The following is a 16,168-nucleotide window of genomic DNA, read 5'->3' as shown; positions in this document are numbered from 1 at the left end:
AAAAAAAAAAAAAAAAAAAGAAAAGTGAACCATTTGACCCATCACTGAAATGCAACCACCCTGAGTTGTGACATAGCAGCTGAATCAGCTTCTCACAGCATACACTACAGTTCAATTTGTGGCATAGATGTGGCTATATTGTGACCGAAACTTTCTAAGCACTTCGTCAGAGCAACATTACGGAACATATAATTAAGGATTCAGACACAACAGACGTGCAGTATCCCAGCCTCTCGCTCCCCAAGAGATGACAGGCAAGGGCAGGTCCCCGAGATCTGAGGATACGCTTATCTCCATGGGCATTTTACTTAACAGTCATGACACACTTCTCTGGTTCAGATGAACGATTTTCATAACTTCTAATGTCCTTAAAGATAGATCTATCTTTCATACTGGAGTCTTTGATGGCTGCTTTTAGCTTCTTTTTGTTCTTGGTTCTTGTTTGTACACTCCAGACTTCCAGAGATGAATTCATTTTCCCACAGAAATATAAAACTAGGTCATAGCTGGTGGTGAAAAAGTTCTGTAGATTCCTGGGATTCTGAAAATAACAGCAATAAGATACCATTAAGTCCATTCAGCAAACATTTACTGCGACCTGAGAGTGTCCCAGCCACTGTGGGAGTGTGTGTCTTATTTAGAAATGGGCTTATTTTTCTGTATTTTGATGTTGGTTTATTGAGGCCACGGTGGGTTGCTGGGGGGAGAGAGATGGCTCGAATCTCTCCATAAGGGTATCATCCCAGGGGCAGTCTCAGGGGTGAGACAGGTCCTCAGAGCAAACGGGGGCTGAGAGAGGGATTCTGGGCAGGCTCCTGAGTAGAGGTGGAAAGACAGTTTCTGCCTCAGTTCCCACCCTGAGAGCACACTTGATTTAAAATGTCACAATTCATTATAATACATGTTGCAAATAATGATCTAATTGTTTAGTTTAAAAAAATCTACTTAACTCAAGGTTATTCCTCTGTGGTTCTAGGGAGGAAGAGGTGGAGCTGCAGCTCAGGGGTAAAAACTGTGTAAGACCCCCGTGTACTGCATGGAACACCATCCATCACACCCAAGTCACAGCTTTTAAAGAAAAGGCTGCTGGTTATTATTCTAAGGGAATCCAGGGTGACGATGAATCAACTGTACTATCTGGGTCATATCATCTAGATGCAGGTTGGTAAAAGCTCAATTACATTGTGGGGAATCAAGGAAAGAAGAAAATGTTCTTTCTTCTATGAGTAAGATCCCCGAGGGACAGTTTCCTTAGGGAAATCTCTCTCTACTGACAACCTCGGAGGACTGGAAATTATGGAAACCGGAGGGTTTCCTTACGAAGAGTCTACTTTGTGTACTGCACTGTAGTAAGGCTTGGAGAATAAGCCAAACAATGAAAAGAAGCAGAAAAGTAGATCTATGTCTGCCCCTGAGGACTTAACAATCTAGGCAAGGGATGTATGCGCCTTAGAGGGTAATAAGATATAAATTATGCATGCATGCCAAGATGTAAAATAGAAAGACTCTCCAGGCATGGGGGCTCACGCCTGTTATCCTAGCCCTGGGGAGGTGAAGGTGGGATGATCACTTGAGTTCAGGAGTTCTAGACCAGCCTGAGCAGGAGTGAGACCTCATCTCTACTAAAAACAGAAAAACTGGCCTGGCTTTGTGGCAGACATCTGTAGTTCCAGCTATCGGGGTGACTGAGGCAGGAGGATCACTTGAGCCTAGGAGTCTGAGGTTACTGTTAGCTACTGATGCCATGGCATGCTACCCAGGGTGACAGAGTGAGACTCTGTCTAAAGAAAAAGAAATCTGCTTTGTAGGTCAGGAACAGTGCCTCTTGCCTGTGGATCCTAGCACCTTGAGAAGACAACTTGAGCCCAGGAGTTTGAGGTTGCTGTGAGCTATGATGATGCCATGACACTGTAGCCTGGGCAACAGAGTGAGACTCTGTTTCAAAAAAAAGGAAGAAAAGAAAACCAGAAAAACACAAAGACCCCCAGGAAAGGGAGCTATAAGCTAGGAAAGATTTTCCGGAAATGGGTGAAGGATGTAGTGGACATGAATTGCGATAGGGTGGAGGAGATACCCAGGAAGGAGCAGGGTGAGAGGGAAGGCCAGAGTAGAGGCAGGAAACTGAGAGCAGGGGGAAGCTCAGGGAGAGACACTGAGAAGGCAGGGTCTTTAACTTGGCTGCAGTAGTGCCCAGAGAGTCGGACAAAGGAATGCTGTGATATAGACAATGTTTGAATGCTTTGATTCTGGCACCATGTTTCCCCATCAGCTGAAACAGGGAGAGGGTGGAGCAAGCACAGGGTCTTAGAGCTAGTCTGGTGCAAAACGATGGAGGCTGGATTAGGGTCCACCTGAGAGACAACAGGGGGTGGTGACGAATTGACATAAGAGGGAGGCAAAGCGGCTCTAAGGCTGTGAGCCTGCAGGCGTGGTGCGGATGCCCTTGAGCAATGTGGGAGTGTTGACTGGAACTTTCCCATCTCTGCTTTACACACATTTCATATGCAGAAGAAGATCCAGAAGGAAATGTCCTGACAATTACTGGAGCCAGAGGACTGGAGCGACAGAGTCTCACAGCAGGAGAGCTAATTGGTGAGTCATCGGCCAGCAATCCTGTCAACAGGGGCTTTGCTGGAAGGGTGGGAGAGAGAGGTCACTTATGGGAGTGATTATGTGCATGTCATTATGTTTTATAAATCACAGTGAAACCCAGGGTAACTCATCAGGGCTACACATCTCTTTCTCTTCAGTAAGATACTTTTCACTTTGTTGATGACTCAGGAAATTAAAAGGCATTTGAGTTTACACAAATATTTGAATTGTAAACAGTTTCTCCTATAAGTTTGCCAATGAGGTCTACACTAATCGGTAAGCTAACAAACGATTGCCTTTCACAATTCTACTGGAGCTGTTTCTTTTTGTGGCTGACACTGACGGCTGCTTGACTCTTGTTAGGAGCTCAGGCACACACAGAACCAGTCTCCTGCACCACTTGTCATCCTTCTCACCTGTTGGACCAATGACTTTGCATTCTTTTGTGTGGCCAAGGTACATTATTTGAGCATCAGGCAAGGGGAGAGGGGCAGGAGTACCCAGCCGATGACAAGGAAAGAAGAGGCACATGGAGAAGCCTTTGAGTTCAGTAACTGTAGGTGACTCCGCCTTTTGATCTCAGAGTCTGTAGAGGGAGAGAAAAAAGTTCAGGATCCTATAGGTGCAGCTTCACGTCCTCTTCATACGACTGGTGAGTAAAGAAAACTCCCCCCAAACAGAACAAGTTGTCCCTCATACAGGCAACTTTTTCCCCCTTTCTCCACCTTTCTGCAATTGGCTTAAAAGAAGAGCTTTCCCTTTTGTGAAAGGCAGTTCCATTCTGTGGTCCATTCCAGTAAGCACTCAGCCAGATGAAAAACTAGACTAATAAAGAGATAATAGGCTGAACAGCCAGCCAGGGCCAGTCCTCGGATTCTGATGTATTTTTCCTCTAGGCAGTGATCTTTTCAGCATCTGTGTCCTTAGTTTTCATCACACAGCTAGAAAGTGGCAAGGAAGTATTGTTCTCATTTTGGAGTAGAGAAAAGCAGAAGCAAAGAAATGAAATTACTCTTCTTCTGATTTATTTCCTCCCCAGACAATCCTCTCATGTAATTTCAGCTCTATCACTTACTGGCTCTGTGACTTTAGGTAAGTTACTAAATATCTGCTCATTTGTTCACCTATACAATGGAGCTAAAATAATAGTAACCTACTTCCTAGGGCATTTATGATGATTAAAATGAGTTAATACACATAGAGCAATTAGAACAGTACCTGGCTCTTAGTCTGCACTCAATAAATATAAGCCAGACAAATAACAATAATAGTAACTCTATTCAAGCATAATAAGCATTACATTTGTGCTGATTATTTCTAAATCTGCTTCCTTAAAGCCTGTCTTGAGGTCCACATCTGGATGTCCAGCTGCTACTAGATACACCAGTTAAAAACATTCAGTAAATATTTCTGAGTTACCCACGCTGGGGTTCAATGAAAGGAGTCCAATAAATAACACCCACTTCTTTACCTTGGCTCTGAACCAATTACAGAGAAGGCAATTGGAAGACCCAGATATCACCTTCATTGCTGAAAAATCTGATAATAAGGAACAAGGCTTTATAGGTAGGTAAGTGGGCACAGCCTGGACTTCCCCAGGGACAGACAGAAGCAGACTGGGGCAGGCTTTCCCTGTTAAAGACAGATTCCACTCTGCAAGACTCCTGGTTGGAGGAGCAGGGCAGAATGTGTATGTACCTCCTGAGAGTCAGCTAAAGAGAAAGGGAAGGAGCTGAGCCACCCATGTCCACCTTCCCGCAGTGTGCTCTCCATTCAGATAAATCCCTCCTCCTCTGGAGAAGAGGGAAAGAGGGAGGAAGAGAAAGGCCGAGAAGGTCACACTGAAGGAAACACGGGGAGTAGAGATGTAGCATTCTCCCCCAAACCTATCACGTCTGGGCACTGTGCTAAGCAGTGGGTGTCTCCACTTGGGTGTACCATGGGCATTTCATTTTATTTACTTTCAAGGTTAAGGGTTTCACTATGTTGTAGCTGGTCCAGGCTAGTCTCCACCCTGGGCTTGAGCAATCCTCCTGCCTTAGCCTCCCAAGCAGCTGGGATTACAGGTGTGAGCCACTGCAGTAAGCACTGTGGGGATTTTAAATGCAACGTCTCTAAAACCCTCATCTTGCCCCTCCTCTCCATGTTGCGCCTGTGTTTTCATTGTGTTGATGGGAGCATTTCTCATCTCCTAAGCATCCTGAGTAGAACTATCAAACCCAGGCTGACTTGTTATTCCTCTTGACCTTCACATTTGCATCTCTAAGGCATGGACAGTATTTTGTTCAAGAAACTTTCGATTCTTCTCCCTTTTCTTTTCCAATACCACTGCCCAGTTAATACCTTCAAATTTTCTCCCTTGGACTACTGGACTTTCTATTCTATCAAAATGATTTTTTCCCTCCTTTAAAAGCCAGCTTGAACTCCACCTTGTCTCCTGCTCCACTGCAGTCCTAATTAACAGCTCTTTCCCTTAGGTACCAAAGCTACACTGAGATTAACTTCTGCTATGATACTTGCACTGCTCATCTCAGTGGCTTATGGAGCTTAAAAAGTGCTCTGAACATACCTGGCGCACAATAGATAATTGTTTCATGAATGGCCTAAATTAGCAGAATAGTCAGAAAACACAGAATATAAATGCCATGACCCCATTTAATCATTTTAAAACATGCATGGGACACCTACTTTGCGCATGGAAAGAAGAAATTCTGTGATCATTTAAAATTTCGAGCTACTTCAAGTTGTCTTTCGTCCTAATGTTGACACTCGGAACACTTGTTCTGAAGTATGCAACAAACACGGAAGGAAAGAGGGTCTGCTCGCTGAATAAAGCGTGCGCTTGCTGCTTTGTTTTGTGCGGTTATTCACTCTGCTATTAGAAGACAGTAGTTATACAGCTGGGAATTTTTTAGTGACATCAAACTGAGATGTCAACACCCCTTGTTTTAAAGGAATGCTTTGTTCTCTGCTTCTTTTCTGGGAAGACCTTTCATCGGACACTGCCTTGCTGGGCAGTTGACCCAAATTGAACCAAAGTCCTTCTTGGGAAGTAGAAGGAGACTGATGTTTGGAGGCTCAGTCTGGTCACTCTCTCAAGGGAGAGAGATTTTTAAACATAGGAGCTCTTGGAAAGCACATTTTGCCACATATACTAAAATGAGAGCGTAAAGAAAATAGGAATGAGAGGAATCCAATTGGAACTGAAGTTACTGGGTCCCCGGTTCAAGCGGTTCCTCGGGTCAACTGTACTTTCTGTCTTTGGTTCCATGAGACATCTCACTACCCTTTTAATCCATCACCCTTTTAAGTTATTTGAGTTAATTTTCTGTCATAGTTATAGGAACTAAGAGCCCTAACCAGGATAGTCGCCACTTCATTCCTCAAGATGGTGGAAGAGCTCTCTCTCTCTTTCTCATATATATACTTTTTTATTAGATACTTTAAAAAATTGTAGTTAAAACAAAAAATGTACCACCTTAACCATTTTTTTTCTTTAACCATTTTTAAATGTACAGTTCAGTAGTGTTAAGTATACACACATTGTTGTAAAACAGATCTCTGTAACTTTTTCATCTTATAATCTGAAACTCTATACCAATTAAGCAACAACCCTTCTCTCCTCCACCTCCACCTCCACCACCCCACTCGTGGTAACCATCATTGTGAATTTGATGACTTTCGATGCCTCATCTGAGTATAAACATATAGTATTTGTCTTTTTGTGAATGACTTATTTCACTTAGCATAATGTCCTAAACCTTCACCCAGGTGGTGGTAGGGGATAGGACTTCCCTCCTTTTTTCAGGCTCATACTCCATTCTAAGTATTTACCACATTTTGTTTATCCAGTCATCTACTGATGGACATTCTGGGCTGCTTCTACCTCTTGTGAATAGGGATGTGCAAATATCTCTTTTAGACCCTGCTTTGACTTCTTTTGGATATATCCCCAGAAGTGGGATTGCTAGGTCATATGGTCATTCTGGCTTTAATTTTTCAAGGACCCTCTCCTACTGTTTTCTATGGCAGTTGTACCATTTCACAGCCTCCCCAACAATAGATGAGGGTCCTAATTTCTCTACATCCTGACCAACGTTTATGTTCTTCTGCTTCTTTTTTAATAGTAGTCATCCTAATGGGTATTAGATGACATCTCTTTGTGGTTTTGATTTGCATTTCTCTGGTGATTGGCAATGTTGAGCCTCTTTTCATGTGACTTCTTGCCATTTACATATCATCTTTAGGGTAAATCTCTATTCAAATCCTTCGCCCATTTTTAGATTGGATTATTTCATTTTCTTGCTGTTGAGTTAAAGTTGTATGAAATCTTTATATATTCAGGGTATTAATCCCTCATTAAATATATGATTTGCAAATATTTTCTCTCATTCTATAGGTTACTTTTATATTTATATACATAGTTGTATTATTTTTTAAAGTTGATATGTCATATTTGCACATATTTGGGGGTTTACATGTGTGTATATACAATTTTAAATTTAAAAATCTGATAATAGGGTTCATTCAGTTAAATTCAGCAAACATTTATAGGGTACTTACAATGGGCAAGATATTTTCTGCTCAGTTCTAAGCTTGATACAGATAGCAGACTCCTAACATACTCTTGCACTATAGTTTGAATCCAATTTAGCACCAGGAGGGATGATTTTAAAAGTCGTAATTCAGTGTATGCATTTGCTTGATACTAGCTCAACCCTAGGTTTTCTATTCACTGAAACACTGCAGGGAGACTACAGTGCTGGGTCACGTCAGCCTGTTCTTAGCCAGGATGCAGGGAGCCCAGTTCAATCTAGAGGTTTCAGATTAATCCAGGGCCAAAATTCTGGGGATCATGAATTCGTCTCATAAGGGATAAATAAGACTAAGTCACAGTCCAGACATTTAGACTTTAGATTCAAAGCCTTCTCAAATTTGGCCAAAGCAGTTTTAAGGGGCTTAGGTTTTAGTACACTAGCTGACATATCAAAGGTGTTGAATAATTATCACATCCCCACTACTACACCAAAGTAGTCCTCCTGAGTTAGAGCCTCAGAACCCTAAACTCTGCTCTCCAGATAACCAATCAGTGAGAAGGCACACAAGATGAACCTTAATATGCCACACATGTCTTTGTTAGCTTTCCTCTTAGGTAATGCAATCCCTCCTAGAATTATGATCAGGGTCATAGGAAGGAGGATTCTAGAGATTTTTTTGCCCTGGTATATAATATGTCTACTAAAGAAATTGGCTTTTAATTTAGGCATTATTCTCCCCCCATGTAAATCCATACAAAAAGTATGGAGGAACCCACCTGTCACTTTGATATCCCCTGTGGCTTTGGCAATGCCGTTTTCAATCATACAGGAGTATGTGTTGTTGATTGTGACATTGTAGAGCACAGACACAACCTTCATGGTCACGTTCTCAGAGTTCAGCTCAAAGCTGGTGTTGGAGACTTCTGAGAAGTTGGCGCCCTGATCCACTTGGGACGCCCAGACCACAGTGGGCTGGGGGAACCATCGGGGAGCCTCACACCGCAAGCTCTCTGAACTGGCATTATAGTCCACATTCACCTCTGGCATGCTGAAGGCTGCAAGGTCAAAGGTCAAAAGGGGCAGGTGAGATGTGAGGGTCAGACAGATAAGACAAGATAGCCTTTGAAGTCTTACAACCACAGTCATTTCCACTGTTGAAGTAACTCAGTACTTTTCAGGAGTCCATGTGTATATGGTTCATTGTATTGTAGATGAAAATAAGTATTTGGTCATAGTATTGGCATACATCATGATCCTTTCGTCAATATTATAAACCCCAAGACCTAGGTATATCATAACATACCAAGTTCTAGGTATATTATTGCTACAACAGATCCTTTTCTCTAAGTAAGAGGGGCTCTAGTGATCACCAAAAAAGCTATTCTTTATGGAAATTGGGCATTTTTCCAGGGACTTATGAAGCCTTGAGAATTTTATGTGTTTTATTGCCTAGAGGATAAAGTTAGGAAGGGAAGGGAGAGGGAGAAGGAAAAAATAAACAGCATTGACCTATCACCCACAAAAATTCCATACAGCCTGGGCTCGGTGGCTCACGCCTGTAATCCCAGCACTCTGAGAGGCCAAGGTGTGTGGATTGCCTGAGCTCAGGAGTTCAAGACCAGCCCAAGCAAGATCAAGCCCCTGTCTCTACTAAAAATAGAAAAACTAGCCAAGTGTAATAGTGGGCTTCTGTAGTCTGGCTACTAAGGAAGCTGAGACAAGAGCATTACTCAAGCTCGAGAGTTTGAGGTTGCTATGAGTTTTGACCTCAGAGTACTCTACCCAGTCTACCCAGGGTAATAAAGTGTGAGACTCCATCTCAAAAAAAAAAAAAAATAGAGAGAGAGAGAGAGAAAAGTAAAAAAGAAATTCCATACACAAGCCTTGTCATAGTGGGGACTTGGGCGGAGAATGTCCAGCCCTGGTATCCAGGGAAAGAAATAGGCATTTGTTTTCTTCTAAGATAATTCTCCTCTCTGGGGAGGGAAACTGCATTTTGAAATTAAGACTAGCTTCACCCTATATCTAGGTAGAGAGATGCTTATGAAAATGTTAAGGCCATAATGGCAAAATACAATTTATTGATTTACTAATATTTAGCATCTTCTTTTACCCAGGATGTGGCTGGTGCTGAGTGAGTGGTGAAAGGAAAGCCCTTGCCTTGCTCTTAATGAGCCTGTCATCTCGCGGGGGAGACAAGACCCACCTGCCTGCCTGGAGGAAGCAGGGAACGAGCTCCTGGGAGATGATGTGAGAAAGGGAGTTTACCAGACAGTGAGTCACCATTCACTGAAGGTGGTGTACTCTGTGCCAGTGGTGTTTTGTTTGATTCTCACAATAATCCTGTGGATATTATCACCTCCCTTTAAAAAAATAAACTTTTAATCTTGGAATAATCTTAGATGAGCAGAAAAGTTGCAAAGATAGTTTAGAGAGTTGTATACTCCTCACCCAGTTTCCCCTGAAGTCAACTTCTTAACCACGGTGCACTGGTCAAAACTGAGAAACTATCCTTGGTGCATTACTATCAACTAATCTCCAAACGTCATTGGATTTTCTCCAGTTTTTGCACTAATGCTCTTTCCCTGTTCCAGGATCCCATCCAGGATACCACAATGCCTCCGTAGGTTCCTCTCGTTCACGACATCCTCAACTTTCCATGTTTTTTATGACCTTAGCAGTTTTGAGGAGAATGGCTCAGGCATTTTGCAGGATGGCCCTCTATTGGAATTAGTGTGATGTGTTTCTCATGACTGGACGGAGGCCCCAGGTTTGGGAGAGGAAGACGACAGGAGGCAAAGTGCCTCCTCATCACACTGCATCAGAAGGGGCCTGTTATCAGCATGACTGGTCATAACGATGGTAACCTTCGTCTCTTGGCTGAAGGAGTGTACAGCTTTCTTTGGAAGCTAAACTTCATTAAGTCTAGCACACCTGAATGGGAAGGGGAAGGTATTAGCTCCACCTCCTGGAGGGGGAGAAATCTAAATAAATTATTCAGAATTCATATGTAAAGATTTGTTTAATTTCCTTTATTTATTCGTGTAAGTATGGAGTCATGTGTGTTTTTTATGCTTTGAGTTTGGGCTCCATACTATATTATTTCTTTTGTTGCTTACATTGTTCTAGCTTTGCCAGTAGAAGCTCTTTTGAAATTTTGCCAGTGAAAGCTCTTTCAGTTGGTTCCAGTGTCCCTTGACAGGACCTCGTTAATGCTCATTTTAAGATGAAGAAACTGCGGCTCAGAGATACAGCCTGGCTCGGCCACTGTACCTACACAGTTCTGATTCTAGATCTGTGCTTCGAGTATGTGTAATTACATATCCATGTTATGAGCTGTCCGAGAAAGGGCGGTGCAGGCTAAGTCAGGCTGGGAGGGCTCTGTGCACTTTCTGCCTGCCCTTCAGGGCTCTCTCAAATGCCGTCTCCTCCACGGCACTTTTCTGACCTTTCCTCCTGTGTACGTGGATGTGATCCCTCTCTTCCTCTGAATCTCTGAGTCGCTCTACTCAGATTTCTCTTAAAGCATTGGATGCAATTTACTGATTATCCTTCCGTTTACATGCTTTATCCTTGTGCCAACCCTCAACTCTGTAAGATCGACACTGGGCTCTGGGACAGGAGGGCCACTCATCTTTATATTCCTCAGGGAATCTATCTGAGTCCTTGCACACAAATTCAGAAAACACACGTTGGGTTGGCAAGAAAGGGTGGATGTCATTGGGGAGGAAAGAATTAGTGAGTTTTTAGGACTATGTTGTTTTGGTTAGTTCTCTTCAAACTTCTTCTAAAATGAGTGCACTGCCGTGAATCTCTAGAACTGTTTTCAGACTTGGGCCTGGGCCTGCTTAGCGGAGAAACACCCCAGGCCAGATTTTTGAGGCTTCTTTCAGTGGTAGTATTAAGAACTACCATAAAAGAAACTACAATGATTTTAGTGAGAATACCTGGAAATTCAGAAGCAGCAATAGCCCGGATAAACGATTTTAAGGCCTATGTTCTAGTCAGCTACTTTAGGAGTGGGTATGGATCTTGGGCAAAAAATGGCCAGGATGTGTGCTAGCAGAATTGGGAGGCGTTTGTCTGACATTGGTCATTCACGAGCACAACATATTTCATCCTAACCTTTGCCAAAGCCCCAGAAAGGCTAACGTCATAACCTTTAACTTCAAACATCTTTTAGTGCTTTCTTCCTCCCTCTCGCCAAAAGTCACTCACCTCCGGTCTTGTACTCGAGGTCAGCATTGCCCCTGCCTTTGGAAGTGCTGATGTAACACTGGTAGGTGCCGGCGTCCGCGAGTTTCACGTTTTTCAGTCTCAGAGAGGCATTGCCAACTATCACCTGATCAGCAAACACTGCTGTCCGGCCTCTGAACGTTTCATCCTGGCCTGACAGGTCATCTTTGCCTTCTTTAAACTCATGGACCGAACCCGTAACTCCTTCCTTCCGCCATTGTATCACGATACCAGAAAGCTTGATGTCAGGTTCAAAGGTGCAGCTCAGGATTCCATCCTCCCCAATGTTCCCCGCTGAGATGAGAGTAGTGACGGTGATGAAGTGTGTCCCTGCAATCCAGGAAGCAAGGATCAATCCAAGGGAAGCAATGGAACTTTCACAAGTAACTGAACCTTTCGTTACTAAAAGCCAAACAGACCCCTGTGATAAATCAGAAATATAGAACAACAGGAGAGGCATGTAAAAAAACTAAGCAGATGGCAACAGAAAGAGCAGGAAGACAATAATTTTGGTATCTAGAACAGATCTGCCCTGCACAACAGCTTCTGCAAGACCAAGTAACCCGAACCTTGGGAGGCAGCACGAGAAGACATTGGACTTGGGGTTTGCAGACGAGATTTCTAGTCTTAGCTTTGTCACTTAATAGCTGGGTGACCTTCAATAAGTCATGTAATCTCTCTGTATCTCAGGAAAATGGAGGTAATGATGTTGTCTTACCTACCTTAAGGGGTTCTTGTGAGGATCACACCCAAAGGGCATGAACTTGCTGTTCAGACTCTAATTACACATGTAAGGTATTGTTATTCTTAGTTAACCAGATGTGGCAGAGAAGTAAAACCTCACGTTAACTAAGTGTGGCTAGTCATTCCGAAGAAGACTGAATTACTGTTCAGTGCTGTTCCTTTTATCTCCATTTGAATGATGAACAAAATCAGGCATAAGAAGATAAGTGACTTGGTCAAGGTTACAGTGCCAGCTGTAGCACAATGAAGACTGGTACTTAATTTTCTTACTTTTGGTCTAAGATAAAAGCGACCTCCTTTTCTCTGACCACACTAGCAGCAGAAATATTAATTATGGTGCTGGGTGTGTCAAACTGCTCTTTCCCCACTTGCCCGGCAGGTGTCCAGTCAGGAAAGGATTGTGCACTGGGGGCTGCTGACTGAGGATGCCGAGAGGGTTGATTTAATGAACTGAACTGAAAGGTTTCTGTGGTTTGGATGTGAAGCTAAGGAGAGAATGGCCTTGGAGCCCACGAGGAGAGTGGAATAGACACAAAGTTTAGGGGAGAGACTGAAGACAGAGGGAGTCCTCTATTCCAGAGCAAGGTGGATCCTGAAGATGTAATTCCTGTTCTCACCTCTGCACATCCTATAAACAAACATCTTATATCAAAATGATCTGCATAAGCCTCTCTTCCTCATGACGGGTCCTGAGCACTTTCCAACTGGACTCTTCCTCTTCCTCGTCGGCATTCCTGCCTTTAGCCAACCCCTTTTATGTGCATCCATCTTCCAGGTAGAACCTAGAGTACACTCTCAGCATGTCTGCTTTTCTAGTCACTGACTGGCCATGGCCCTAAGGGCTGTGGAATGAGCTCCAGGTTTCCCAGCATGGTCTTCACAGCCACAGACTCCAGTGCACAGTGGCCACTCCCCAGAGAGCAGCTCGTGCTGCTTTCTCTGCAGCCTCCTCACTACATCCACTCACAGTCCATCCTGTCTTATCTACAGCAAATGCTTTGTTTTTTGCCTTCAGTAGCAAACACATAAGGCATACGTATGGGTTTTTCCTCCAAATGTAAAAGGGAAACATTATGAAAACAGGGATATTTTTGGCACTTCTCTTCTTCCAGCCCATTAGGGGTTGGAATTGTTTAACAGTCACATCCCAGAGGGGGCTGTCAAGGACTGACCCCACCAGTGCTTTGTTTTATATGTTGTTTATGCAGGACAACAGAACCCACAAAAGCAAAACGTCAGTGGGGTCAGTCCCTGACCTTCCCGCCCTCTGGGATGGATGCAACTGTTGACTCCGAGGCCTTTATAAAGTAGATGAGGGTGGCCAGGTGTGGTGGCTTACAACTGTAATCCCAGCACTCTGGGAGGCCGAGGTGGGTGGATTGCTTGAGCTCAGAGGTTTGAGACCAGCCTGAGCAAGAGTGAGACCCTGTCCCTACTAAACATAGAAAAACTAGCCAGGCATAGTGGCACACACCTGTAGACCCAGCTACTCAGGAGGCTGAAGAAAGAGAATCGCTGAAGCTTAGGTGTTTGAGGTTGCTGTGAGCTGTGACGCCACAGCATTCTACCCAGGGCTACAGATGAGACTCTGTCTCAAAAAAAAAAAAAAAAAAAAAAAAAAAAAAAAAAAAAGATGAGAGTAATGAGTAACAGGACTGGAGAAGCAAAGCTAGATGAATTTGCAGTAGAAAGAACAGAGGGCTACTGATGGAAGAAAAAAATACAGCTAGAAAAAGAGACTGGAAACAAAAGCGTGTACAGAGCCTAGGCTGGGAGGATGTTTTGGAGGCCTGAGAGCTTAGGAGAAGAGAGACTTCGGGAGCAACTGCCATGCATGGCCATTCATGTGGGGGATTTGGGAGGAAAATTGTAAAAGATGATAATGCGAGAGAGAGGAAGGCAACATACCTCCGGACCCTGCCTGGGCATTTCTTGAACACTGCTTAAGAGATGAAGTTTGCTTTTCAGTCATCTTCACTTGGCAGGTGGATAACCAAGGCATCCAAACTAGCAAATTATTCTATTCACCGTCACATCCCTGCATTGTAGGGGTATGTTGCAGCTACAGTTCAGAGTCCACACCTCTCCTCTATCACCAGTTATTCAAATTCTACTATACGTGTGTATTTGGGTCTGTTCAGACGGCTGCCTTCCCACGAAACCTTTTAATCCATCAAGGCAAAATTTGTAGATTCTCTCTTTACCCTTCCTTAACATTTTCTTTTACCTTTCTCGTAGCAGCTGTCTCCCTCTATCTGGTTTCTCATCTATCTCTGGCACCAATTTGTAAGCTTTTCAAGGGCAGAAGTTGTATTACTCATATCTGTAAGTTCCTGCAATGCCTAGTGCTATGTTTCTACAGAGAAAAGGAATATTTACTGACTGCATGAATAAATGAATGAATAAATGAAAATCAGTAGAAATCAAAGCACTGTTTGGGTGCTCATTACCTAAAATGAGCGTAGGAGTAAGGAACAGTTTGCAGGATTACCACCTCTAAATTTTGGAGAAACAAGGGCGGCACCTGGGGCTCAAAGGAGTGGGGCGCTGGCCCCATACACCAGAGGTGGCGGGTTCAAGCTCAGCCCTGGCCACCAAAAAGATAAAATAAAATAAAAAATAAATTTTGGGGGAAACATGAACCAGTGGGGAAAAAAAGAGTAATAAAAATACACAGAGATTCTCAGTAACATTATGGATGAAATAAATGTAATGATGTTAGAGAAGGGTAAATTTGATGGTTATTGACAAATTGCCATTAAAGTTGAATTGAAAAATTACTTTTCAGAAAAAATAAATGATTAGTGCAGTTTACAGAGAGACTGGAATGGTAATGACACATCTTACTTCAGTAATTGTATTACTGGATTAATTTTAATGTGTTGGCCTTGAGCCCACAGGTAGGGTCAGTTGAAATATTTCCTGGAGATCTTAATGATTAAAGGAGGCAGCTGTGGGCGGTGCCTGGGGCTCAGTGAGTAGGGCACTCGCCCCATATACCAAGGGTGGCAAGTTTGGATATGGCACCAGCCAAACTGCAACAACAACAACAAAAATAGCTGAGTGTTGCGGCAGGCACCTGTAGTCCCAGCTACTAGGGAGGCTGAGGCAAGAGAATCGCCTAAGCCTAAGAGCTGGAGGTTGCTGTGAGCTGTGATGCTACAGCACTCTACAGAGGGCGACAAAGTGAAACTCTAGCTCTAAAAAAAAAAAAAAGTAGGCAGCTGTGAGGGCCCCAAAGACCTGCGACAGGTTCTAGTCATTTAAGGTTGTATTTAATGATGTGGCAGACGGAATGAGTATAATGCCAATGAAATCCCCCCATCAATAAAAGGAAGAATAAAAGCCAGTGAGAAGTTCCGAAGACCATAAGGACCTATCCCTTGCTCTGCACACAAAAAGTGGTCAACAAATATTTGTTTGTTACGTAAATGATGGTTAAACACAATAAAATAAAATTTAACTTGCAACCAATAGTATGTAGATATGACTTCTCACAAAAAGGAGTCTGTATTCAAACTTGCACACAAATATTGGCTCAAGGAGTATTATGCCATTAGACAGATCTGCCACAACTCTCCAGACCTTCTGAGCACCAGAGATTCTTGTGTTACTTGATGAACTAAGGACAAAAGGGCCCTGTGGAATGGGTCAGAGGCTGCTTTTATAGAATTCTATTTAATAGCACAGATTTTAAGTATTTCAAATGGACTCCACGATTACATCAAAACCCTTTAAAATTGGAAGATGCAGCCACTAACTGAAAAAGGATTACCCAGCTTGTTGGTGCTAATTATTACCACAGCTCCAGTCTGCCTGAAGAAATGGGAGGTGGTCGAAAGGGAGCAAGGTGACATCTGAGCAGCTGCGTGTTCACATGAGGGGAGCACTATTCCGATGGCCCTTGGCTATGGGAGCAGGAACATCTTGGTACAGGCAACACAAGGCAAGAGGGTTTTTTTTTTTTTTTGAGACAAAGCCTCAAGCTGTCCCCCTGGGTAGAGTGCTATGGCATCACAGCTCACAGCAACCTCCAACTCCTGGGCTCAAGCGAGTCT

At 43.3% G+C, this 16,168-nt stretch overlaps 1 protein-coding gene across 1 annotated transcript in view; it reads right to left on the bottom strand.

The window, feature by feature from the left end:
* Nucleotides 1–436: 436 nt before the first annotated feature.
* Nucleotides 437–16,168, bottom strand: part of VTCN1 (V-set domain containing T cell activation inhibitor 1) — an 83,060-nt gene continuing 67,328 nt past the window's right edge. Inside the window, exons 3-6 of the mRNA XM_012807608.1 lie at nucleotides 11,349–11,696; nucleotides 7,907–8,185; nucleotides 3,009–3,178; nucleotides 437–533 (exon numbers count right to left, since the gene is read on the bottom strand). Coding sequence (XP_012663062.1) covers nucleotides 3,054–3,178; nucleotides 7,907–8,185; nucleotides 11,349–11,696 — 752 coding nt within the window. The 3' untranslated portion in view covers nucleotides 437–533; nucleotides 3,009–3,053. The remainder of the gene's footprint in view (nucleotides 534–3,008; nucleotides 3,179–7,906; nucleotides 8,186–11,348; nucleotides 11,697–16,168) is intronic.

The sequence above is a fragment of the Otolemur garnettii genome, unplaced genomic scaffold, assembly GCF_000181295.1.
Source record: "Otolemur garnettii isolate 467f Iridium unplaced genomic scaffold, OtoGar3 scaffold00073, whole genome shotgun sequence".
In the NCBI taxonomy this organism is placed as follows: Eukaryota; Metazoa; Chordata; class Mammalia; order Primates; family Galagidae; genus Otolemur; species Otolemur garnettii.
The sequence above is the reverse complement of the archived record's forward strand: the minus strand, read 5'-3'. Positions and strand labels throughout refer to the sequence as shown.